Source organism: Typopeltis vanoorti, chromosome 25 (assembly GCF_054136105.1).
Source record: "Typopeltis vanoorti isolate ZY-2024b chromosome 25, IOZ_Tvanoo_1.0, whole genome shotgun sequence".
NCBI classification, from domain to species: domain Eukaryota; kingdom Metazoa; phylum Arthropoda; class Arachnida; order Uropygi; family Thelyphonidae; genus Typopeltis; species Typopeltis vanoorti.
The window spans coordinates 3,043,279-3,070,220 of NC_143573.1; the positions used below are offsets into that span (position 1 = coordinate 3,043,279).

The 26,942-nt window shown below is 35.9% G+C and overlaps 1 protein-coding gene across 4 annotated transcripts in view; it reads right to left on the minus strand.

The window, feature by feature from the left end:
- Positions 1-26,942, minus strand: part of LOC150092484 (uncharacterized) — a 356,538-nt gene that overhangs the window by 68,661 nt on the left and 260,935 nt on the right. For 2 of the 4 annotated variants that reach the window (XM_090414744.1, XM_090414746.1), the window contains exon 9: positions 17,675-17,703. In XM_090414744.1, coding sequence (XP_090270870.1) covers positions 17,675-17,703 — 29 coding nt within the window. Of the gene's footprint in view, positions 1-17,650; positions 17,704-26,942 lie in introns of all 4 variants that reach the window. The other 2 variants (XM_090414743.1, XM_090414745.1) reach the window with 1 other exon arrangement.

Consider the following 26,942-nt stretch of genomic DNA (forward strand, 5'->3'; position numbering starts at 1 on the left):
AGGCACGATTTTTACTGAAGATGGTAAATTAAATATAGAAATAGACAACAGAATCAACAAAGCTGGTATGGTAGGAAGTCAACTGAATAAATTTATATGGAATAAGAGAGAAATTAGTCAAAACACTCAATTAGCTGTATACAAGACAGTATTCAAACCCATTTTAACTTATGGATCTGAGAGCTGGGTCAGAAGTAAAACACTAGACCAAAGACTAGAGGCCGCAGATATGAGAGTCCTGAGAAAGATTATAGGCGTGAACAGATGGCATCAATGGCAATATCATATTAAACATGAGGATATTAGGAATGAACTTGACATTGTCAGCATCCAGGAATGTGTTAGCAGAGCTAATCTCAGGTGGTATGGTCACTTAAACAGAATGGGCAAGGAAATATTAGCAAAACAAGTGTTCTCTGCTAGGTTTGCAGGAAAACGACCCAGAGGAAGACCAAGATATAGTTGGATTGATATGGTACAAAGTGCCTTAGCAGATAGAAATATAAGATCTGAAAATGTTGTAGCTTTGACAGGTAACAGATTTAATTGTCAGAAAATTGCAGGTAGGAAGTTAGTAACAATGTAAATTTTTCATGTAGTACTATCATATCCTGTACAACCCTTGAGGGTAAATGTTAGGAATTTGATGATGATGATAGAAAATGTGGATCATGATGAAAAAAAACCAAGGAGATCCATTATATTTAGTACAAGCTATACAAAGCCTATGTAAAGGTATGAACATAACAAAATCATTAGGTAATAAATGAACAGAAGCATTAAAATTAATCAAGATGTAAGATAGGAATATATGAATTATAATAGATAACCAGCCATGTTTTTGGAGCATAAAAAAATATGGATTATACATAAACCTAAAAAAAACAAAAACAATGATAACCTCAAAATCAGAGATTGAACTCTTAAAGATACAAATTAGCAATAAACAAATTGAGAATGTAAACAAGTTCACTTATCTAGGAAGCATGCTGAGTCAAGATGGCCACTCAAAAATCGACATCAAATACTGAATTGCTAAGGCAACCGTGGCCCTACAGAAGTTAAAACCATTCTGGAGAGATAACAGAATAGCAATCACAACCAGACCAATACTAATTGACACCTTGGTGAATTCTATCCTCTTGTATGATTGTGAGGCCTGGACTTTATAGAGTGAAGATGACAGGAGACTCCTGTCTTTAGAAATGAACTTACAGAAGACTTTTGAGAATTCCCTATACCATTCACAAAACCAATGAAAATGTCCGAAAACTGATTGAGTCAATAGACAAATATTCTGACAGACATCATAAGAAGACAGATGAAATGGTTTGGAGACATGGAGAGGGCTAATGGCATTCCAAAGCAAGCAATAGTAGGAATCGTTCCGGGATCAAGGGTTGGGGCCAACCTCGATTAAAATGGACTGATAACATCAAAAATGGACAAATTCCTCCCTTTCTCAACTAACATCAAGAACAAGAGACTGAGATGATTGGAGGAGGCTAACAAAGAATATCACCTATCAGCCATGAGTGACCCAACAGTCCATTTAGGACTACGAGAGAGAAAGAAAGAAAAGACAGGAATATAGTTCTCTACAACTCTATTCAATACTGTATATTAACGATCAGATTATATCATCATCAAATTCCTGCCATGTACCATCAAGGGGTGTAGAGGATATGATAGTACTACATGAAAAATTTACATCATTACCAACTTTCTATCTACAAAATTTTCCTCCAAATCAGTCTGTTACTTGTCAAGACTCCAACATTATCAGATCTTATATTTCTATCATCTAAGGCACTTTTTACCATATCAATCCAGCTATATCTTGGTTTTCCTCTGGGTTGTTTTCCTGCCAAAATGGCAGAGAACACTTGTTTTGCTAATCTTTCATCGCCCATTCTGTTTACGTGACCATACCACCTCAGATTAGCTCTGCTAATGCATTCCTGGAAATGTCAAGTTCTTTACTAATATCCTCATTTTTAATATTATGATATTGCTATCAATGCCATCTGTTCGTGCCCCTAATCTTTCCCATGACTCTGATATCTGCAGTCTCTAGTCTTTGGTCAAGTGTTTTACTTCTGACCCAGCTCTCAGATCCATAAGTTAAAATTGGTTTGAACACTGTCTTGCATACAGCTAATTTAGTGTTCCGACTAATTTCTCTCTTATTCCATATGAATTTATTCAATTGACTTCCTACAATAACAGCTTTGTTGAATCTATTGTCTATTTCCATATTTAATTTACCATCATCACTAAAAATCGTGCCTAAATAGTTGAAATATTCTACTTGTTCCACAGGGTCTCCATTCACAACGCAGTTGACATTTTCAATGCTTCTGCCTATTCTCATTGTCTTTGTCTTGTTATTGCTAACCTTCATACCATATCTATTACAACAGTGATTCAATTTAGTCAGAGAATCTTGCAGACTTGTACCGGATTTATTTAGAAGTATAACATCATCCTCATAAAGCAAAGAGCTGACATTAACATCTCCAGTTTTGATATCAGGTTTAATACCACTTTCCTTCATAATGTGATCCATTTAGATAATGAATAACACAGGGGATAATGTACATCCTTGCCTGACACCAGATTTAACATTAAACCATCTTCCTGTACTTCCTTCAATTCTAACTGCTGACTTACAACTCAAATAAAAAAAATTTATCCAGACCTCCATGGAGTCAAAAGACTCATCGTGGGAGGTCGTTTTTAGGAAACACAAAGCTTATCGTACCACTCCTTGAACCCACTGACCATTCCTGCTCCAACCCCTCCCTCTCTCAGGCAATGCATTCCAAGATTGAACCACCCTCCACACAAAGAAACCACTAATCACCGTGTTGCGCACAGCCTACTTTCGTAACTTCCAGGGATGGCGCCTTTTCATCGCTCCTTCCTGCCTTTCCACCAAGTGAAAGAATTCTCCAATGTCTACCCTGTAACTGCCTTTCACAGGTTAAAAGTCTCGATCATATCACTTCTGCTTCTTCTATCCACCAAACTCTGCAGTCCACACTCCCTTAGTCGATCCTCATAACTCATATTGTACATTCCTGAAACCATCTTTGTTATCCGCCTCTGTATACCCTTTCCACAGTCAATTTACCCCCTTGAAATCCTGGGGTCCAAATCTGAGAACAATAGTCTAAGTGTGGTCTGATCAGGGTCTTATACAATGGAAAGATAACTTTTATCTCTGCAGGTCAGCGTCCTCAGTATTGCAGCACCTTCACCACCTTTGCAATATTCTCCCTGAATTTCAGTTTTCTGTCAATGTCACCCCAGATCTCTTGTCTCCCTTACCTCCTCCAGTACAGCTGCACCAATCGAGTATGCATCCTCCCATCGATGGATCCCAAACCTAAACTTTACATTTTGCTGCATTGAACCGACAACCCCATTCATGTGCCCACCTGTCTAGTTTATTCAAATCCTCTTGCAGGGCTGCCACATCTGCACTATTACTGATAACCCTTCCCAGCTTCAAATCATCCGCAAACAACTGCATGTCCCCTTGCAATTCATTGACAATATCATTGATTATAAAGGTTGAACAATACAGGTCCCAGTACTGAGCCCTGTGGAACCCCACTTCTAACCTTCTGCTTCATTGATATTGCCCCACCATACACAACTCTCTGATACCTATCAGTCATCTAATCCTGAATACATTTGACTAACCCGACATTTAAACCCATGTGCTGCAACTTATTATCAGCTTATCACATGGCACCCTGTCAAACGCCTTTGCAAAATCCAAAAAAATGGCAGTATATGCCTTTCCCTCATCAACTGCTCTTGTCACTTTATTATAAAAGGCAATCATATTACTAAAGCAAAAGAGCCCCTTAACAAATCCATGTTGATTCTCACAGATAACATAACCCTCATCTGCCCAAGTCTGTATATAGTCCCTCACTAATTTCTCCAAAACCTTAACAACAACTGATGATACACAAACAGGCCTATAATTAGACACTTCCAGTCTGCTACCGCCCTTATGCAGCGGCACTATCTTACCTTCCTTCCATTCCCTGAGAGTACCTTTCCTATAGCCAGACTTTTATTGAAAAGCCAGGTCAAAGTAGCTGTCAGTTCTTTAGCACATTCTCTCAAAACCAGTGGTGAAATACCATCCAGTCCAATAGGTATCCAGAGTACTCAGTATTTGGAACACACTCTCCTCTTGCACCTCTTAACCTTGAAGCTGCCCTATCCCTCTAGTATTAAAACCTCTTCCAGGATGAAATACTTCAATAAAGTGCTCATTGAACAACTCCACTATGTCCTCTGCATCAGTCACTCTATTCCCATTTTTATCCCGCAATGTCATTCTTCCACAATTGTTTCTCTGCCTACTGGTAAAATAGGTAAAAAATTCCCTAGGATTTTCTTTGGATCTTAGTGCCAATCTCTTCTCATATTCCAGTTTTGCCTTCCTCACCATTCTGGTCACTCTCCTGGCCTGCGTCTTTTATTCTTCGTGTATCTGTCCTCCATCCCTCTCCTTATATCTCTTCCATAATCTCTTTTTTTAACTGCAGTTCCCGTTTCATATCGTTTGTCATCCACTTTACATCAGATTTTTTATTTGCTTCTTCACACGTGGAATACAGCTTACTATTGCTGCTAACAAATATTCTTTCACAATTTCCCAAGCACTAATGATATCCTGGCCTTCCAATTCTGCCCCTAGTTGATACCTAAGACTATTATAATCACCTGCCTTATAATTCCATATACATTCCCTTTTCTTTGATATACCAGTATGTCTGTTCATCTTCCAAATCGAAAACACTTGGTTTTGCTTGAGATATAAGTATTGCTTGATATAATGCCCCATTGACACCATATAACTGTAGTGTATTGTATAGCCTCTTTCTTGGCACCTCGTCATATGTCTTTTCCAGATCTACAAAATTTAAATACAGATCTTTGTTATATTCCCATCACTTTTCAACTATTTGTCGTAAAGTGAAGATCTAATCCTGACAGCCTCTATTTAGCCTGAATCCAGCTTTTCTTTCACAATTCTTCACAACCATTTCCCAAGTATACTTGCATAAATCTTACCAGGAACACTCAGTAGGGATATACCTCTCTAATTTTCAAATTCAGTTTTATTTCCCTTTTTATATATCAGTACTATGAGAGCTCTACTCCAATCATCAGGAATTCATCCCTCTGTCCAGGCCTATTGAACTATGCAGTGCAGCCAGTATAAGACTTTTATACCTCCATACTTCAGCATTTCTGGTCAAATATCATCTACTCCTGCTGCCTTTCCACATTTCAAGTCTTTGATGGCTTTTTCTACTTCAAGTATGGCTATGTATTTCTGACTGTATGCCTGTTGAGTGATTTTTAGCACTGTTATCACTGTTTGCTTCATTTAGCAATTTTTCAAAGTAATTACTCCATGCTTCAAGGATTTCTTTTTTTTCTCCTGTTTTCATGTCACCCTTAACATCTCTAATTCCTTTTACAACACTCTTTCCTCTATTTCTGAGCTTCTTCAACAACCTCCAGAATATCTTGCGACCTTCTTGATATTTATTTTCTATGTTCATACTTTTGTTTAGCTAGTTTTACACAGTGTTCAGATTATATTAACAAAATAATTAACATGAATGAATGATTTGGGGAATTAAATAAAATAAGCAAAAATACAATTTAAAAATTTCACAAAAGAAAACAAAAAGCATGGAATTTCATGGTAAAGATCATATTAGATCAAAACAGTCATAGAAGATAAAATAATAGAACAAGTGATGCAAGTCAATTATTTAGGCTACATAACATATTAAAAAACAAAAGATATAGATGAAAAAATAAATTTCAGAAAATTTGTAGAACAATTAAAAAGAGACTGAATAAGAAAAACAAGATAAGAAACCTGTTCAAGTCTTATAAACAACAACTTCTCCAATGTATTATACAGTTCAGAAATATGAAATGTTAAAAAGTTAAAAAAAAAAAAAAAGTTAAAAATGAGAGTTTTAAGAACACAAAGGATACACACAATCAGATCACATAAAAATATGAAAATATTAGTACAGAGTTAGGAATTTATAGTTTAAATGATTTAAGAATATGATTATTTTGTTACTGCCAACTGGTGAGTGATCATGCTGTGCTTTCTTGGGAAGTATCTAATTATATTGATGTTACAATCAGAACAGGTTACATGCTGAACTATAAAGCTGGAAATTATGATCAACTTAGGAAAATACTATATTTGGTCCCATAGTAGTTACTAAATGGGAAAGATGTCAGCGATGCATGAGAATCTTTGAAAAAGTGTTAAAATGAGGTGGTATCTGAATATATCCCTGGAGTTCAAAGAATAAATAGGGTGGGAGTGAAATGGATGTCCAATTTTATTAAGCAAGAGATCCATAAGATGAAGATGATTGGAAAGAATATCATGAGAATAAGAGTGAGAGGAGTTATGAAATATATAAAGCGCAGGCCAGAAAAGTAACAGTATTGTGTGTGGAAAGCTAAAACGGCGTATGAAAAGAAATTGGCCATACAAGCTAAATGCAATCCAAAAGAATTTTATCATTATGTCAAAAGCAAAAGAAAGAAAGAATGAATGTGAAAGAATAACTTTACTGAATGCAGATAGTACTTTAGCTAATGAGATTGTTCAATTAATGAGTGTTCACTTTGCTAAGGTATATCAACTAGGTGTATGTAACATGGTGCATAGTGCTACCTACTACTACTACATTGGATGAAAAGATAGGGGTGCATGAGAATGAAGTGGAAGAGCTGTTGCATAACCTGGATAAGAATTTAGCAATAGGGATGAATGAAATATCAGCATGTATGCTAAAGAATATTCAGAATTGGCTAGGCCTTTCACATGTTTCTATAACTTGAGTCTCATCTCAGGAATTTCTGGTAAACTGCTTGCCATACATCATAAAACATTTGGTTTCAATGACTAAATATTCTCAAGATATAGTAGCCATGAGAAAGGTGAAACAAAAACTAAAAAACCTTAAAAAAGATCCTGCATCATCATCACTATCTCAGGCTTTTACTTCCCAGGAACTTATCCAGGCAATTAACTCACTGAGGACTAGGAAGGCAACTGGACTCGATAACATCTACCCTGAATTCATCAAGAACTGCGGTCCAAAAACTATTAAATGGCTTACTGCTATGTATAATAATATTTTGGAATTTGGCATGCTCCCATTAATTTTTAAAAGATCTAAAATCATTGCTGTCTTAAAACCTGGCAAGATCCCACAATTGATTCCAACTACCAACCTATCGCCTTGCTAAGCATCTGTCTGAAACTCCTGGAAAGAATGATATATAATAGAATCTCTCCAAGTATACACAATAGAACTCCTCAGGAACAGGCTGGCTTCAAACCAGAAAGAAGCTGTTGTGATCAAGTACTGGTCTTGACAACCTTCATAGAAAACGTCTTTGAAAAACAATCGAAAACACAGCGGTATTTGTAGACCTCGCTGCTGCCTATGACACAGTGTGGAGAGAGGGCCTACCTCAGGGGATCAGTTCTCATCCCATTGCTTTTTAAGTTATATATTAGTAATATCCCAGTGACAACATCGAGGAAATTCATGTACGCTGATGATATTGCTATTGCAATTCAACATTCCACATTTCAAAAAGCTGAAAATATCTTAACTGAAGATCTGGCAGTACTTGATAAATACTTTAGACGATGGCGACTACAACCCAACCTGAACAAAACTGAAGCTGCATCCTTTCATTTAAGTAATATCCAAGCTAACTATATCCCAAAAGTTTACTTCAGAAATAAACTGGTGAAATTTAACAATCATCCAAAATACTTAGGAGTTACTCTAGACAGAAGTTTGACATTTAAATATCATCTAGGAAATATCACTGAAAAATTAAAACCTCGTAATAATATGATGCATGAACTTGCTGGTACTTCTTGGGGTGATGATGCCAACACGCTGCACACTACCACACTGTTTTTGGTCTATTCTACAGCAGAGTATTTCACTCCCGTGTGGTTGAACAGCGCACATTCTTCTCCTATCGATGTCCAGGTGAATCAAACTATGAGGATAATCTCTGGTGCTCTAAGATCTACTCCTGGCTATTGGCTCCCAACTCCCAGCAATATAGCCCCTCTCTCTCTCCCTTCGCAGGATCCAAGCCTTAAGCAAATTATGGACAAAAATAATTGAAAACAATTCCTTGCCCATCCACCAAGACATTTCCTTCCATACCTCACAAAGACTGAAATCCAGGTGCCGTGCCTGGAGAAGTGCAATACAAATGAACGACCAGAACTTTCGATCTGTGCGAGTTACAGAGAGAGTATTTGGCTTCAACATATCTCCAATCTTCAAATTCCTATTTCAAATCTAACATCTCGTCTGGAGGGCTTCAATCTCCCTAGACATGTATGGACCACTTTAAATCAGGTAAGAACAGGACACAAGAGATGTAAACATCTCCTGCATAAATGGAAATGGTCCGATACCCCAAACTTGAATGTGGAAGCAGGATTCAGACACTATTAACCACACTGTTCTTGAGTGCCCTATCTACTCATTGTTAGACACTAAAGAGGACTTTTTTAAATTGACCCCTAAATCCCTAGAGCGGATCCGGGATTTAAGGATTAATCTCTGATTCTTAATTTTAATTATTTTAACCTATTGTACCCCTTTTAATATAATTTTTACAATTGTTTTTATATGCTGCCTTTATGTAATGTGTATGCAATATCTTGAGACCTGTACATATGCTAAATAAATAAATGTCAGGAATGGAAAGAATGTATGATGGTTCCATTGTACAAAAGCTGATGCGTTTAACTACCGACTTATCAGTATCTCTGGTATGGTAGTGAAGATTTTAGAGAAGTTGGTAGTTAGACACAGTCAGTTTTTGCACAATGGAACCATCATACATTCTTTGCATTCCTATGGTATCATTCCTGAGATGAGACTCAAGTTATACAAACATGTGAAAACAAACATAGTTGCATACAGAAATGGGTAGATAGACAAACTATACTCTACAAGGAACAGCATGGGTTCACTAAAGGAAGGTCATGTTTTAGCAATTTGCTAATATTTCATAATAATAAATCATAATTATGGTCAAGTTGGATCAAGGGAATGGATAGACTATAATGTTGGATTTTGCTAAGGCATTTAATAGGATACCACACGAAAGGCTGTTGCATAAACTGGAGAATATGGGATTGGAATATAAACTCCTGCCTTGGATAAATGAATGACTGATAGACAGATAGATATATATATTTAAAAAAAAAAAAAAAAAAAACTACTGTATGCATATTTGGTCTCCCAGGTTCCATAAAGAAACTGTAGAAAGGGTGTAAAGAAGAGTTACAAAGATTATATTGGAAATAAGATTATGAGGATAGATTGTGAGTATGCAAAATTACAGACTCGGGTTAACAGGAGAAAGAGGGGTGATATGATAGTTCTATAAACTTCTGAATGGGTGTTATAGGATATCAGCTGATGAAATTTTTTGTTATAAGGAAGGTGAGGAGAGAACACAGGGACATCCATGGAAGTTACGTTTGTTCGCAGCCAAGAAAGGGATAAGAGCTAGGTTTTTCTCTCACAGAGCAGTGAGTGAATGGAATAGTTTGCCTTTGGAGGTAGTGGTGAGTGCATCTAGTGTGAATGAGTTTAAGGGTAGGTATGACAGCTGGTTTGAGTGATGTATAGCCTCCCTTGATGAGTCCTTGAATCCCTGGAGGTCTCAGATAATAATAATAAAGAAATATACAGAGAAATAGAAATGGCATTTATTATACGATGGAAAGATACTGACTACTACAAGACATACAGACCAAAGGGAAAAAGAGAAGAGCAATTGCAAGGCCAGCAAATTCAGAACAGGCAAATGCTTAATTCTTGAGGATTAGAGAATGTTAAATAAAGTTGGGAAGAGGAAGGCAGAACGAGAGGGGCCATCCCTGGAAACTATACATGTGTGTTTTTTGCTTAGAGTGGTGAATGAGTAGAATGCACTGTTGCCTCACAAGTGTAACAAGTACAGAAAAAGTTAACAGGACACAGCTCAAGTGCTGGGTTTGACAGTGAGGACCTCCTAGATCATTCCTGATACCAAACAGATTTCGTGATTATAATAATATGAGGTGCTACCCAAAGTTCAGGGAATTTGACCATTAAAAAACTTTACTTACCCTACCTCCTAGTTTCCTTCTTCTACTTTGAAGTAGACTGCTTGGGCATGAACACAGCGACAGTGGTTTCTCCATGATTCCAAGTTAAGCAAGTTTGAGTGTGGTTAGTAGTTGAAAGGAGATCAATCGTTCAATGCTGTTGGCACACTCTCCCTCGATGAGTCTTTGGACTCCCTGGAGATGTCATATAATAATAAGAATTCCATGCATCTCTGGAAGTGTGACTGTGTTAAGCACCTCCTGTGATTCTGCCTGGATTTCCTAAATCATATCTAAATGATGCTCTTTCAGCCAGAATTTCATCTTGGGGAACAGGAAAAAGTTGCAGGGGGCGAGATCAGGTGAATATGGGAGGATGGGAAATGAGTGTCATGTTTTTGGAACCCAGAAACTGTCAAATAATGGGTCTCGTTCAAAATGTCTGACAAAATGCAGTGAACAGTCCTATACAACAGTCCTGTGACCTCACAAACATAGATAGTCCACCCACAATCTGTAAGGATAACCTCACACACTTTTACGATGTTTTCTGGCGCTATGCTTGTCAGCAGTTATCCATCTTTGAAGTGTTTGTACTAAAAAAAAAAAAGCGTTGTTTTGGTTCATAGTATTATCTTTCTTTCAAGTCTGACAGTATTGACAGAAATCCACCAAATACTCCCTTATACATTTGGTGGATTTCTACAGCAATTTTTTTTTTTTTTTTTTTTTGGGGATTAAAGCAAACAGAATGTACCCCAAGAAGGCAGCCTCTCAGCTTGCATACTGATTCACAAAGGGCACTGCTTGCCCCTTATAATGACAGAAGGTTGTACTACAACTGGTTTGCATGCACTATTCTAATTCTTTGAACTTTTGGGTAACACCTCATAATGCTCTAGCTAAGATACAAGGACTCGCTGATTCTGCTTCTAGTCTACTGGAACTCCTTTAATCTATGTCTCTAACTACTTTTCCAGTTGAAAAATCAGTGCTGTGTATAGACTAAGAGAACTATAATTAGGATTCTAGGTTACTGCACCAAGAACAGCTAACAAGCGAGGGTATGTTTCCAACAGACACAGGCTGCAGCACTTTTTCTTACTTTCAAGTCTGACAGCATTATTTGTTTGTTTTCAACCCATCAAGCTACATTTTTTTTTTGCCTATTTACACAGCAGAAGGACTAAAGTGATATACCTAAGATACAAGTAATGGCTGCATCATGATAATGCTGAGTTTTGCAAAGGCATTTCACCAGATACCGCATGAAAAATTATTACATCAACTATATCAAATGAGGATGGACATGTAGCTGGTGACAGATAAAAAGGGTAATGAAAAACAAACATCATGGAGGAGGGTGAAGCAAGATCAAGACATAGGCATGTGATTAGTGGAATACAATACAACTCTGAACTTGGAACACTGATAATAATGGGAATGATCCAAGGAGAAATATACATTAATAGCTGATGATGCTTAACTGGAAGCAAAATAGCTAACAGAAGTGATACAGAGATCATGCAGGATGAAGACTACCAAGCCAATGTGACAAATTTTCATCCCTAAGGTTATGCGCACTTAATGATGAAAAGACTAGAAAAAAGTTGATAAGGCTAGGGATTTGAAGTGAAATTAGAGTAGACAGAGTTGAAGTTACAAGGGCAAGCATCTCAATGAATCATGCTTGTATGCAACAAAACATAAGGACACATAAGGATAAAGAAGATATTAACTCCAATACAGCTTAGACGTGACCACATCTAGAATACTGTAGACAAATTTCGTTACCTGGGATTCTTTGATAGGATCCAGAAGCATGTAACATGAGTGACAGGCCTATGGAATTTTCCTATGATGATGTGGGGTATGAGACTTGGCCCATAGGCAAAAAATAGGAGGTATGATAGAAATAAGTTATTAAAGGAGTTTGTTTTACATGATTGAAGCAGAAGAAATATTTCAGCACATGACAAGAAGAGAGAGAACAAAGGGATCCTCCCTTAAAGTTATGTGAGTGTGGAATAAGTTGCTATATATATTATCAATGATTGAGTTTAAGGAGAGGTATGACAATTATAAATGTGTGCCTCCAGCAAAGGGTCTTCAGACTCCAAGGAGATGAATGGATGATGGAGATGAAGAGTTGTAGAGTAGGTGTCCTCCCTTGATGAGTCTTTGGGCTCCTTGGAGGTGTCACAGAATAATAATATGTTCCTTTATGGTTTTATTCTATTTTGATTCACCCTAGATAATGATATATATATATATATAAAACTATTTTTAATGCTTTTATGCTAATTTTTATGTTCATTTTTAGTTTATAAGGATTTTGTTGTTAAGTGACCAAAGGAAAAGCATGCAATTAAAACAGAACTATAACAGAAATGAATATAATAGATTAACTAAAGAAATTAGAAAACTAGTTAAAAGAGACAAGAATAACTGGTTAGAAGTTGAAAAGTAATTTAATAAAAAAAAAAGATGGCAAACCTTTTGCAACTCCTATAGATAAAGATGACTTTGCTACTGCTTCTGCCTGGTATCTCCAACTCTGGGCCTGGCTCCGACTGAAGAGACCTCAATAAAGGTTGAAACTAGTCGGGGTAGTGGCCAATCCCTTAATGCATAACAGTATACATATCCACAAGGAGATGTGTTTTGCAGTTTTGCATTATGGGAGATACTGGGATAGGAGTGTTGGTAGCTTGCTCCACCTTTGCTACGAGTTGCCTGGTGTTGTACTACTTACCAAGGTAAGATAGTACAACACTATATTCAGTCCTGAAGATATTTTCAGGTGCAAACTTTGTTTGCTCTCACTGGGATAAAGGATTAAACTAAATTTATTATATAACTGGTTAGAAGAAAAATGCAAAATGGCAGAGAAGCTATCAAAAGCAAACAACCTCCATGGATTATATAAACAAATAGATCAAATTAGTAAGACATGGACAACAAAAATTACAATGATCAAAAACAAAGAGGGACAACTAATTGAAAGTAAAACAAAAAAGAATGGCTAGATGGGAAGAATACTTTACAGACTTATATAATAAAAACAGCTCTCAGAATGTTGTTATTCCAGTCACTGAAATGGAAGAAGAAACAATAGCACACAGCATAGGTAAACTTAAAACTAGGAAAGCAGTAGGTATTGATCAGATACATGCAGAATTCTTAAAAGCAGGAAAGAAACAACTTCCGGAACCATTAAAAACATTATTTGAAAGGATCTACAAAAATGAAGCAATACCTACTATTTGGACCAAATCAGTTATAACTTCTATATACAAAAAAGGAGGAGATAAAACAGAACGCAATAATTACAGAGGCATTAGCCTCCTCAGTATTCCAAGTAAAGTTTTTACGAAAGTACTCCAAAAACAAATTAAGCCATACATAGAACTAGCATTAGGAGAAGAACAAGCACAATTGATTAATTATTCACCTTAAGACGGCTAATAGAAAAGATGCTAGAGTACAACCAAAGTTGATATATAAATTTCATAGACTTTCGTCAGGCATTTGATTCAATCCGTAGAAGAGAACTATGGGAAATTATGAAAGAATTTGGAATTCTCAACAAAACTACAAGAATAATAAAGAATCTATACGAGAAATTTGAAAGTGCAGATTTTATCTTACACTGGAAGAAGCAAACAGTAAGGCCTTAAACAAAGAAGACTCCAGAATCAAAATATATGGGAAAAATATAACAAACTTAAAATTTGCAGACGACATTGCATTACTTGCAAGCACGGAAGAAGAGCTCCAACGAATTTCTGATAAAATAAAGGAAGAATGTATGAAATTTGGATTAAACCTAAATATAGACAAAACAAAAATTATGCAAATAGGAAAAAGAAACACCAATCTGAAAAGTGAAATTGATAGTAACAAGCTAGAGCAGGTAGAAAACTTCACCTACCTCAGAGGAGTAACTGAGTACAATGGCGAAATTACAAAAGATATAAACAGATGAATTAGCCAAGCATCCCAAACTTTAGGACAACTAAATAAAATATGGAAGTCAAGAGACATCAAACAAGTAACAAAAGTAAGAATCTACGAGACAATGGTCCTCCCAATCCTTCTCTATGGAAGTGAATGCTGGAATTTCAAAAAAGCTGAAGAGAAAAAATTATTAACTATTGAAATGGGTTGGCTAAGAAGATTACTCGGAGTATCTCTGCTGGATAGACTAAGAAATGAAGACATAAGGAAACGACTAAAACAAGAAATAACAACAGACAAAATCCAAGAAAAGAAGACTGCGATGGTTTGACCATGTGACCAGAATGGGAACAGAAAGATTACCAACTAAAGCCCTGCATACAATGATGAAAGGTAAAAGATCCAACAAGCAGCCCAGAATTAGATGGATAGACAAAATAAAAGAGGACCTGAAAACCAAATCACAACAAGCGACACCAAACTTGACAGAATTGTTCAGACCCCCCAGGGACAGACAGAAGTGGAAAGAGTTCATTCAGCCTCATCATCATCCATATAGATGATGGAAGAAAGAAGAAGAACCAAAATAGTACTATCATAGCAGTCATTACATCCTTTGAGCATACATATCAGGAATTTGATAAATAAACATTACTGAATAATGTTATCCAAAAAAACATTTTTCCCTGTTAACTTTGCTGGAAGTTTGTGAAAAATTAGCTTACCAGGCTACAAATTTCTTTTTTCTGCTAAATTTGTTCCATAACTGTAATCAATCCTAAACATGTCTTTAAAAAGAAATTTTCAGGATGACTATCTTTTATTACAAAAAATATATATTAAAATATTTATATTATATTATTTTTTCAATATCTTATCAACAAGCTAATTACACTGAAAACTTCAAAAATCTCAAATCTGAAGATAGATTTTCAACTCAAAAATTGAAAAAAAATATAAAGGAAATAAAAATATGACCAAGTTAAATTTTTTAAAGTTTAATTCATAACAGACAATGATAAGAAAATAATAGATTTATTTACTCAACTGCTGATATTCAGTGGTTTTATATCCCACATCTTCAGAGCACAAACACCTTGTCAGTACTTTAACAGACAGCTCAAAGTTCTTATTGGTGTCATCTAATTATTCTTTGTGTTGTTTGTGACAGTTTTATATCACTCCCACTATTAATGTCTGTTTACATACAGAGCTCTGAAGATGTGTATAAAACCAGTGAAATATCAGCAACTAAATAAATAATTTCCATATTTCCTTATTATTGTATTTAAACCATATCAAATCTAAGATGAACTGCTAATACATAAGCCTTTATACACATCTAGAAATATGGCCAATTCTTTATTATTCAGGCCTCCATGGAGTCAAAAGACTCATCGTGGGAGGTCCTTTCTAAGAAACACAAGTCTATCAAGACTCATCGAGGGAGGTCCCTTTCAGGAAACATAAAGTCTATCATACCACTCCTTAAATGCATCGACTGTTCTCGCTCTCACCACTCTATCAGGCAATGCATTCCATGGTTCAACCACTGCAGATCTTCTGATTGTTATCACACTCATTTGACATCTATCAAACAGCATGGAAGCATGCCTTTCTTCAGACTATCCAATAAAAGGGTGACAAAAATCAGTCATGAAACTATTGTTCCACTGCCCTCAAATCAATACTCTTGAAAGTAATGGAGAAGATCATTAGGAGAATGTCCAACTTCTTTACTACCTGGAAAGCTATCAAATAATTAATAATCATTAATATGGATTCTGCCACTTTTGTTCCAAAGCAAATCTCCTGGCTAACTTTATCCATCTTTGGACAAGTTATGGAAAAGTTAGGAGAAACTCACATTGTTACTCAATATTTCCATGGCATCTGACTGAATCTAGCGCTGTGGTCTTCCTGCCAAGCTAACATCATTTTATGGTCTCTTTTCTGCCATTTGTGATCAGATTGAGAGTCTCCTTTGATTGTCAATACTGGGACACCTCAGATTCCATGCTTTTTCCCTATACATCAATGACATCTCTCATTTGCCTTAAAACTTCTCCACAGTTTTTTTGCTAATTACAGTACACTCTATTCCTCTTCTTATTCATGAAAACTTGTGCTCAAATGATTCCAGCTTCACAATCTATAATTATAGATTGTGAAGCTTTCTGAACTCGAGTGGATCTATCAGAACACAATCATGTGTTATTTCTTGGAAAGATCTTGCTTCACTCTCCCTTACTTCTGATAACATTCAGATGTTAGTCAAAATCAGTTTGATGAAAGAATCTATCTTGATAAATCATGTAAATTCCATGAAGACTTAAAATTAATCTTAGAACACAATTAAATTAAAGCATCCTTCTAAGCTTTCTAAATAACAAAACAAAACTTCTACAAACTTCTACTATTAAGTAATAATATCCCTTAAAATTAAGTAACATAATTTTTCAAAATAAGAAATACACTTTTCTAAAAATAGATCAGCAGTGGCCAGAAAAGAAAAAAAAAAAAAAATAAATATAAATATATTACTTTTCCTCAACATTTCTTAGAATATTCAGTATGCCTATGACTGCAATGTTTGTTCTTAAATAAAGCCATGCAGGTTTCAATACTAAGAGTTTTTTTTTTTTTTTTTGAAGGAAGTTCCACCAAAATAATATTATGTAATTTAGTGGTGATTGATAGAAAGTGAATATATTTATTTTCACTTTATAAGAGCTTAAACTTCTACCAAAAGTTTGTATTATGTTTTAAACAAAATATTAATAGTATATAGGAAGTCAACTGCCCTCATCATGCTCATCTTTAAACAATTCCCAGATAAACTTTAAACATCTTTTCTTCCTTAAGACATGAAGTACATTTTGGCAGCTGGCTAATAGAGAGGCCATCTATGTAGACAGATTCCTATAACAATGAATCCAAAGAATTATTCTTGTTCATTTGTTGTTTTGCCAATCACAAAACTTATATAGTATTGCTGTGAAAATAATTTTACTACTATCCAGATTATTGGATCAGAGATTTATTTTACTTCTTATACATTCAACACCTTCACTATCTCTGTAAAATAACAGGAATCCTGTCTTAATTCTCTCATCAACAAAGAAAAATTTCAAGTAAATTTGCAATGTGACAAGAAATGTTTTGACATTTCTGTATTAGATAAATCTGAATTTCAATATTAGTAAATAAAATAGAGTAGACACTCCTTATAGCAAACCCACACTGACAACTGAGTCAGTGTAAGGTTTGCTATATTCCATAATTAATTCAATTCTAATTGTTAACCAGCATGGCTGACTGAAATAGCTATACATAAACAATGATATTATGTTAATGAAATATTTAATTTTTTTTTTTTTGCCCTTAATGCATGCATGCACACATGTTAGGAGACTGCACAACACAAAAGCAAACTGAAAGACAAATAGCAAGCATTTGCTGTCTTACAGATTTAACAGAGTCTGCATCTACCTCCATGTTTGTAAGTTCCACATAGCCCACTAAAAAAAAAAAAAAAATAATAATAAAATAAAAATAACTATCAAATTATAACAACAATATTATATAACAATAAAATACATTTACCCTAATCCAAAGATAAGTTTTATTATTTCAAAAAGCTTCATTTCAAAATTAAAGACAAAACCATATGAGTCTTGATGAGTCCAACAAATTACAAGTTATAAAAATTGGTGGGCTGAATAAGATTTGTCATTTGCGACTTAAGCAAAATATTGTTTCAGGTTTTTTTTTTTATAATCAGATACTCAATGTGAAAAAAAAAAAAAAAAGCAAACCAGATGTTAGTAAGACTATACAGATGACACACATTATGACTGTTAATTATCAAACATTAAAATTAAAAATTTTTATAATAGAGTAACAACTAAGTTGGATAAAAGAAATGGCTACACGATGATTTTGCTGGATTTTGCAAAGGCAAAATAGAATACCACATGGAACTCTGTTACACAAATTAGAACAAATGGGAATGGATATGGTACTGGATAAGAGGGTGACTGCTTGACAGATAACAAAATGTGGTATATGGAGGAGCAGAATGAAGGTGAAAACAGGCAACTAATGTGTGCTGCAAAGTTCAGCGCTAGGCCCATTGCTGTTTAATTTGTAGATAAATGATACAGGAAATAACCTGAAAGGAAATATTCAGTAGTTTGCTGATGACGTGAAATTAGGCAGAGTAATAGTTAAGCAAGGCAATATGGAGAGCTTGCAAGACGGTTTAAATAGGCTTTCAGTATGAACAAAAGTTAATGGATGTCAGTTCAATGCCAAGAAATGTAAAGTTATGCATTCTGGGATAAACAGATTACAAGCCATGTATCACATTGATGGCACTATACTTCATCTACTTCATGGAGTATAGTAGATGAAGATTAGAGATTTAGGGGTTGTGGTGGTAGACAGAGAGTTAAAGTTTAGAGCACATATTGCTAAGGAAGCCTATAAGATTACTTAGTTATTGAAGAACACATCAATAAGTAGAGATAAGAAGTTGTTATTCTTTTTTTAGGAGGGTGATCTGACAAGTTCTCTGCCTAACAATGAAAAAATGAATTTATAATTTTAACATTATTTTTTATTTTTCAACATTTTCTCCCTTAAGACTAATACATGGGGTGCTTAAGGGTCAAAGCTGTATAACTGAGAGGAGACCTCCACATAGCCTTTAAAGGAATGCGGAGAACCGACCAGGGCTTCTGACCTAATGTCCAATCCTCACCTTCTCGTGGTGCACCCTGTTGGGTATCTACTTTGATACTGAACGAACGAGGATGGGCTGGCAATTTGGGATTTAGATGACCAAATTGTATTCTTATTGGTTAAACCAAAATAAAAAATGACGGTACAACATGACAAAATTTCATGCCGGCTGGGGCGTCGCCCGGTTAAACAAGGCCCCCGTTGTTTTCGACAGGGAACCAGGGCGAACAGCGAAAAGTCAGCTACTGGAACAAATCTGAAAACAAACCCCAACTCAACATCAACAAAGTTAAAGATTGGTACTATCAACATAAGAAGCTTGAATGGCAAAGAAATGGAGCTAGCTGAGGAATTAGAGAAGTACTAGATCGACATAATAGGGGTGACTGAAACAAAAAAGACCAAAACTGGTGAGATCTTTCTGAGCAATAAATACAAAATGTTATATTCAGGCAATGACAATCAAGGAAAAGAAGGAGTAGCCATAGTATTCAACACAAAATACGAGGCTAATCTTCTTGAATGGCAGTCAGTCTCGAGTAGAGTAATGTGGGCAAATATCAGAATGGGGAACTGGACAATGAGACTTATTTGTGCCTATGGTCCCACAGAAGGTTCTACGAAGGTAGAAGTGGAGGAATTTTTTGAGGCTTTAGAAAAAGCAACTGACAATGAAAAAGGAAAAGTTGGTCCTTGTTGGGGATCTAAATAGCAGAGTAGGAAATGATTGTGAGACATACAAAAATATTTTGGGAAAATTTGGAGAAAAGAGCAAAGCTAATAATAATGGCAAATATCTGTTGGATTTCTGCTCAGGACATGGACTGGTTATTACTAACACCATGTTCCAACATAAAAATGTGCACAAATTCACATGGAGAGAAGAGGCTAGGAATAAGAAAAGTCTCATTGACTATGTTATTGTTGATAGTGATGTTTTCTCCCTGGTGCAGGACACCACAGTGTACAGAGGATTTGAAATTGGAAGTGATCACTATTTAGTCTTGAGCAGGATAAAATTGAATTTCATATTGAAAAGAATAACATGTAAGAAAGTTTTAAAGCGAATAAAAGTTGAGCAGCTCTCAGATGTGAACTGTAGACTAAAATACAGAAAGATTATTGAAAAGAAAATGAAAGAGTTTCAGAACAGGAATCAAACCTTGGAGATTCAGTGGCAAACTCTGAAGAAAACATTGATTGATTCTGCCAGAGAGGCATGTGGTGAGATTGTGTGCAAGGATAAAAAAAATCAGAACTCCCTGGTGGACACAGGAAGTTAAAGAGACAGTGAAGGAAAAGAAGAAAGCATATCAAAAGTTCCTGGCAAATAAGTCAGCTTTTACTCTTACAGAATACAGAGACAAATGTAAGAAAGCTAAACAGTGTGTAAAACTAGCTAAACAAAAGTCATGGGAGGACTTTGGCAAGAATATAGAAAATAAATATCAAGAAGGTGGCAAAATATTCTGGAGGTTGTTGAAGAAGCTTAGGAATGGAGGAAAGAGTGCTGTAAAAGGAATTAGAGATGATAAAGGTGACATGAAAACAGGAGAAAAAGATATCCTTGACGTATGGAGTAATTACTTTGAAAACTGCTAAATGAAACAAGCAGTGATGACAGCACAGTGATAAAAAACACCGACCAGGCATGCAGTCAGGAATACATATCCTGACATCTGAATACATATCCAGAATACATATCCTGAAGTAGAAAAAGTCATCAAAGGCTTGAAATGTGGAAAGGCAGCAGGAGTAGATGATATTCGACCAGAAATGCTGAAGTATGGTGGTATAAAAGTCTTACAGTGGCTGCACTGCAGAGTTCAGAAAGCCTGGACAGAGGGACGAATTCCCGATGATTGGAGTAGAGCTCTCATAGTGCCCATATATAAAAAGGGAAATAAAACTGAATGTGAGAATTACAGAGGTATTTCCCTACTGAGTGTTCCTGGCAAGATCTATGCAAGTATACTTGAGAAACGGTTGAGAAGAATTGTGGAAGAAAAGCTTGGTGAAGAACAAGCTGGATTCAGGCCAAATAGAGGCTGTCAAGATCAGATCTTCACTTTACGACAAATAGTCGAGAAAGCATGGGAATACAACAAAGATCTGTATTTAAGTTTTGTCAATTTGGAAAAGGCATATGACAAGGTGCCAAGAGAGCAGCTATTCAATACGCTGCAGTTATATGGTGTCAATGGGGCATTATATCAAGCAATACTTAGTCTTTATTTGAGTTGTAAGTCAGCAGTTAGAATTGAAGGAAGTACAGGAAGATGGTTTAATGTTAAATCTGGTGTGAGACAAGGATGTACATTATCCCCTCTGTTATTCATTATCTATATGGATCACATTATGAAGGAATGTGGTATTAAACCTGATATCAAAATTGGAGATGTTAATGTCAGCTCTTTGCTTTATGCGGATGATGTTATACTTCTAAATAAATCTGCTACAAGTCTGAGAGATCCTCTGACTAAATTGAATAGCTGCTGTAATAGATATGGTATGACGGTCAGCAATAAAAAGAGATAGACAATGAAAATAGGCAGAATCATTGAAAATGTCAACTGTGTTGTGAATGGAGAACCTGTGGAACAAGTAAAACATTTCAGCTACTTTAGGCACGATTTTTACTGAAGGTGGTAAATTAAATATAGAAAGAGGCAAAAAAATCAGCAAAGCTGGTATGGTGGGAAGTCAACTGAATAAATTCATATGGAATAAGAAAGAAATTAGTCGGAACACTAAATTAGCTGTATACAAGACAGTGTTCAAACCAGTTTTAACTTATGGATCTGAGAGCTGGGTCAGAAGTAAAACACTTGACCAAAGACTAGAAACCACAGATATGAGAGTCCTGAGAAAGATTAGAGGCGTGAACAGATGGCATCAATGGCAATATCATATTAAAAATGAGGATATTAGGAAAGAACTTGACATTGTCAGCATCCAGGAATGCGTTAGCAGAGCTAATCTCAGGTGGTATGGTCACTTAAATAGAATGGGAGAGGAAAGATTAGCAAAACAAGTGTTCTCTGCCAGGTTGGCAGGAAAATGACCCAGAGGAAGACCAAGATATAGGTGGATTGATACGGTACAAAGTGCCTTAGATGATAGAAATATAAGATCTGATAATGTTGGAGTCTTGACAAGTAACAGACTGATTTGGAGGAAAATTGTAGATAGGAAGTTAGTAATGATGTAATTTTTTCATGTAGTACTGTCATATCCTGTACACCCTTGAGGGTACATGGCAGGAATTTGATGATGATGATGATGATGAGACTAATACATTTATTCCAGCAATGCTCCAGTTCAATCATTCCATCCCTGTAGTGGTTCTCAGTAAGATCTGAAAAATACCTCTCTACACTGCAATCACCTCTTGATTCAAAGAAAAACGCTGACCAGTGAGGAAGAGTTTTAGTTTTGGGAAGAAATAGAAATCAGAGGGAGCCAAATCTGGGGAATAGGGTGGATGTTCCAATAATTCATAGTGTAGATCTCTTAATTTTCCCATTGCCAAAGCACCTTTCTGGGCAGGTGCATGTTCTGATGAAAGATGATTTTTTTTCTTCTGCACACTGGGTCTTTTCTCAAAAATTTTTTCATCTAGTCTGGTTAAAAGATCGGAATAATATTCCCCGGTTATTGTTTTGCCCTTTTCAAGATAATTAATAAACAAAATGCTTTTAGCATCCAACACACTGATGCCATGACCTTTCCTGCTGATGGAACCAACTTTGTCTTCTTTGGTGCTGAACAACCAGCTTCTGTCCACTGTTTTGATTGCTGTTTGGATTCTGGTGTGTAATGGTGAATCCAAGGCTAATCCATAGTAATAAATCGACACACAAAATCAGTTTTATTCTTGTTAAAATGCTCCAACCACCGTTCAGAGATTTTCATGCGAGTGCGTTTTTGATCTGCTGTGAGCAAGTGCGGCATCCACCTTGTGCAAAGCTTTATCGTTTGTAATTCTTCATGCAAAATATATCCTGCACGTTCTTTTGAAATGCATATAGTCTCAGCAATTTCACACACTTTGACTCACCAGTCATCCAATACCATATTGTGCACTTGATCAATGATTTCTGGTGTTGTTACATTTTTGGATGTACTTCATGTGGATCATCTTCAAGGCTGGTATGGCCATTTAAACTCGGCAGCCCATTTCTTAATTGTAGAAAATGAAGAACAGTGCCCATAAACTTTTATGAACTTGGAATGAATTTCTTTTGGCATTAAACCTTCTTTTACAAAGAATTTTATAACAGCACGATACTCAATTTTATCGATTTCAAGGGATACTGACAACACTTGTTCTTCAGACAGCTGTATAAAACAAACTACTTGATAGCATGACTTGCAATTTTACATGAATGCTTATGACAGATGTACGAACTTAGGGAAAAAAATCTCTTGCTGATAGTGTTGCCATCTATGGTCAAGGTTGAGAACTTTTCAGCCCACCCTCGTATAAGGCTTTGATGCCCCACCTGGATTAATGCACTCAAGTCTGGTGCCCTGGGTTTCTTGGGGATGGGGAGGCAGTGAAGAGGATTCAGGAATATTCAGGCTTGTGGAATATTCCTTATGAGGACAGACTGAAGGTGTGTGGATTGTAGAAGTTGGTTGCTAAGAGAAAAAGAGGGGATATGATAAAAACATTTAAGTTGTTTAAAGGGTTTTATAGAATAGCTGCAGGGGAAATGTTTCAGCACTTAGCTAGAGGGACCAGAACAAGAGGTCATCCCTAGAAGCTGAATAAAGATGTGATTAGTAGGGGTTTGAGGATTAGATTTTTTGCTTGGAGAATGAGCTGCCAGAGTCAGTTGTGAGTGCTTTGTCTGTAAATGGGTTGAAGGAGAGGCATGATAGATTTGTGTGAGATTGGGTCTCCTGTGATGAGTCTTCGGACTCCATGAAGGTGCCCATATAATAATGTTAATCCTATTACAACCCCTTACAAACTTATACATCTCAATCATATTACCCCTCTTCCTCCTATCCACTAGACTGCAAACTGCATCATCATCATCATCTCAATCTTTCTTCATATTCAACATTCCAGAGATCATAAACTATTTTGGTCAATCGCCTCTGGACCCTTTCCAACATTTCTTCATTCTTTTGAAAACTAGTTGACCAGAGGCGATTGACCAAAATAGTTTATGATCTCTGGAATGTTGAATATGAAGAAAGATTGAGATGATGATGATGCAGTACATATTGTCAAAATTGTGAGGACAATAATGAATTCTGGGAATGATGCAGAGGACACTGACTTATAGAAATAATGAGATTCTGGTTCCATTGTATAAGGCTCTGATTGGACCACATATGGACTACTGTGTACGCAATTTTGACAATATGTCCTCTAAATTTTATATCCTTATCCACCATCACCCCAAGATCTCTTATTTCCTCCAGCTCCAACAATACAACAATCCCTCGATTAATGCACCCCCGATTAGTGCGTCATTTTTTTTTTTGTATACCCAAATTTGATTAGTGCACCTATATACATCTTAAAAATAAATGTTACAGATTTTAAAAAATCACTCACTGGAATAAAATAATTTAGTTACCAGTTTAAAATATTTTACAAAGTTATTTTTTAATGGCATACTACACTATTTCCATGTACTCAATGTTCCAAATTTACTGCCAAAATTTATGTTGTCTGCTAACTACATAGCATTTTGTTGATCATATCTCGTGCATCCTTTGTAACTGTTTTCCTTACTTTTTTATTTTAAAGTATTTTCCCAACCTTTCATCATGAAGAAAAGAATTAGTGAAGAAAAAAAGTGGAAGCATGAAAATGATTTGAAAAGTAATTTCATTCGAAGGAAAAAAACTTGAAATAATAAAGAACAATGAACAAGGCAAGTCCAGAGCAAAGATAGGACAAGAACACAAAATGGGTGAATCAACTATAAGAGCAATTTTAAGCAAAGCTGCTGAATACAAAGAGAAAGGTAAGGCTGCTTCAAGTTCATCATGCATGCACTTGAAATCAAAGTATTATAATGATTAAATTACAGAGACTTCTTTCTATACATGGATCGAAGATTGTAACTGAAAATGGATCCCACTAAGCACTGATCTTATTAAGTCTCTTTGGAACCTTGAAAGAAAGGGCTATCAAATGTGGAAAAGAAAAAGAATTCCATGCTAGTGCTGGGTGGTTTGAGCATTTCAAAAAGAGAAATAGTCTACATAATGTTCTAATCACAGCTGAAGCTGCAAGTGCAGATAAGGAGGTGGCTGCAAATTATCCAGAGAAGAAAAGGGACTACTGTGACCAACAAATATTTAATGTCGATGAAACCGGCCTTTTTTGGAAGACTTTTCTGGCCAAATCAGAGAAATCTCAGCCTGGTTATAAAGTCGCAAAGTCGAATGAAATTACTGCTAGTAGTATGCAAGCTGTTTGGACATTCTTCCACAAATGATTTCAAGTTAATTAAATCTCATTCTGAGAAATTAAGGGATTCCATCCTGCTAAATTTAGATGCACAGCGAGAAGATCCTGAAGAATATGAAAAAAATTTAACCACTGACAGTCAGCCAAAAGAGATTTCACAGAAACAATTTGAAAATATTTTTCATACAATTGAAGTTTTTAAGCAGCAATGCTTAGAGGCTGACCCTGATGAAGAGAGAAGCGGTAAAATTTGCAGAAGAGGCAATAGGGCCATACAGTCAGTTGTATGAAAAAAAGAAACAGAATGCCTGCCGAACTACGTTAGCTCAATTCTTTGTTAAGTAGAATAATAAATTTATATTCTGAATATGTTTTGTTGTCTTTCAGCTTTACAGTTTTCCTTTAACTAGGCCGTGAGATGTACCCTAATTCTTTTATAAAAAAATCAAGGATTCAAAAAAGAAATTTGAGGAACGAATTATACATTTTCCCATAGGTTATTATATTCAATTAGTGCATTTTTGATTAATGCGCCTGTTTTAAAGAATGCATTAGGCACATTAATTGAAGGATTGCAGTATATTCCCACCGAGTAAATTTTACATCCCATCTTTGTTTTCCAAATTTTAAAACCTTGCATGTTGCAACATTGAACTGGCATCCTCACTCCCATGTCCATTCACTCAGTCTGTTTACGTCTTCTTTTAAGGTCACAACTGCTGTACTCCTCATAGTTCATCCCAACTTTGCATCATCTGCAAATAACTGTAAAACCCTATTCAAATCTTCTCCAATATCATTAACATACAAGTTAAATAGCAACGACCCTAAAATGTACCCCTGAGGCACACCACTAGTGACTTTCCTCTTCTGGGATATTGCTCCCCCTATACAAAATTTGTTGATACCTAGACAGTCTCCAATCCAATGCAACAGGATAGTATCCAACCCCATCTGATCTAGTTTGACTATCAACTTATCATTCGATAATCTATCAAAATCCTTTATAAAGTCTAAGTATACTACTGTGTATCCATCTCCCATGTCCTATGCTGCTGCTGCTGCTAGCAAATCTGTGCTGTGCATCAAAGATAATACCATTGTTATCAATCCAATTCTGGATCCTGATTCTCGCCAGTCTCTCCAAAACTTTAACTTCCTTTAACCTCTCCAACAACTGACACACAGATAGGCCTATAATTTTATAATTTTGATGCTTGAATTTTGTGACTTCCTTTATGAAGCAGTACAATCTTGCCTTCCTTCCACTCCTTTGGAACTTGACCTAATGTAAGACTCATATTTAACAAACATGTCAACTCCCTGGTTCCACAGCCTTATAAATATCGGGTTGGTTTAATTCCCCATATACCTCTTCCTCACTCACAGTCAGTCTTTCCTCCTCATGATCCACTGCTCTCAAACTCTCTGTGATGTCACATTCACAAGGATGCAAGACCTTTATACGAAGTGCTCATTAAATATCTCAACTATATCCTCCACAGAAGTCGTTCTTATACCATTTTCTCTAATCAATGCACATTTTTACATAGTCATTTTTTTTTTTTTTTGCTG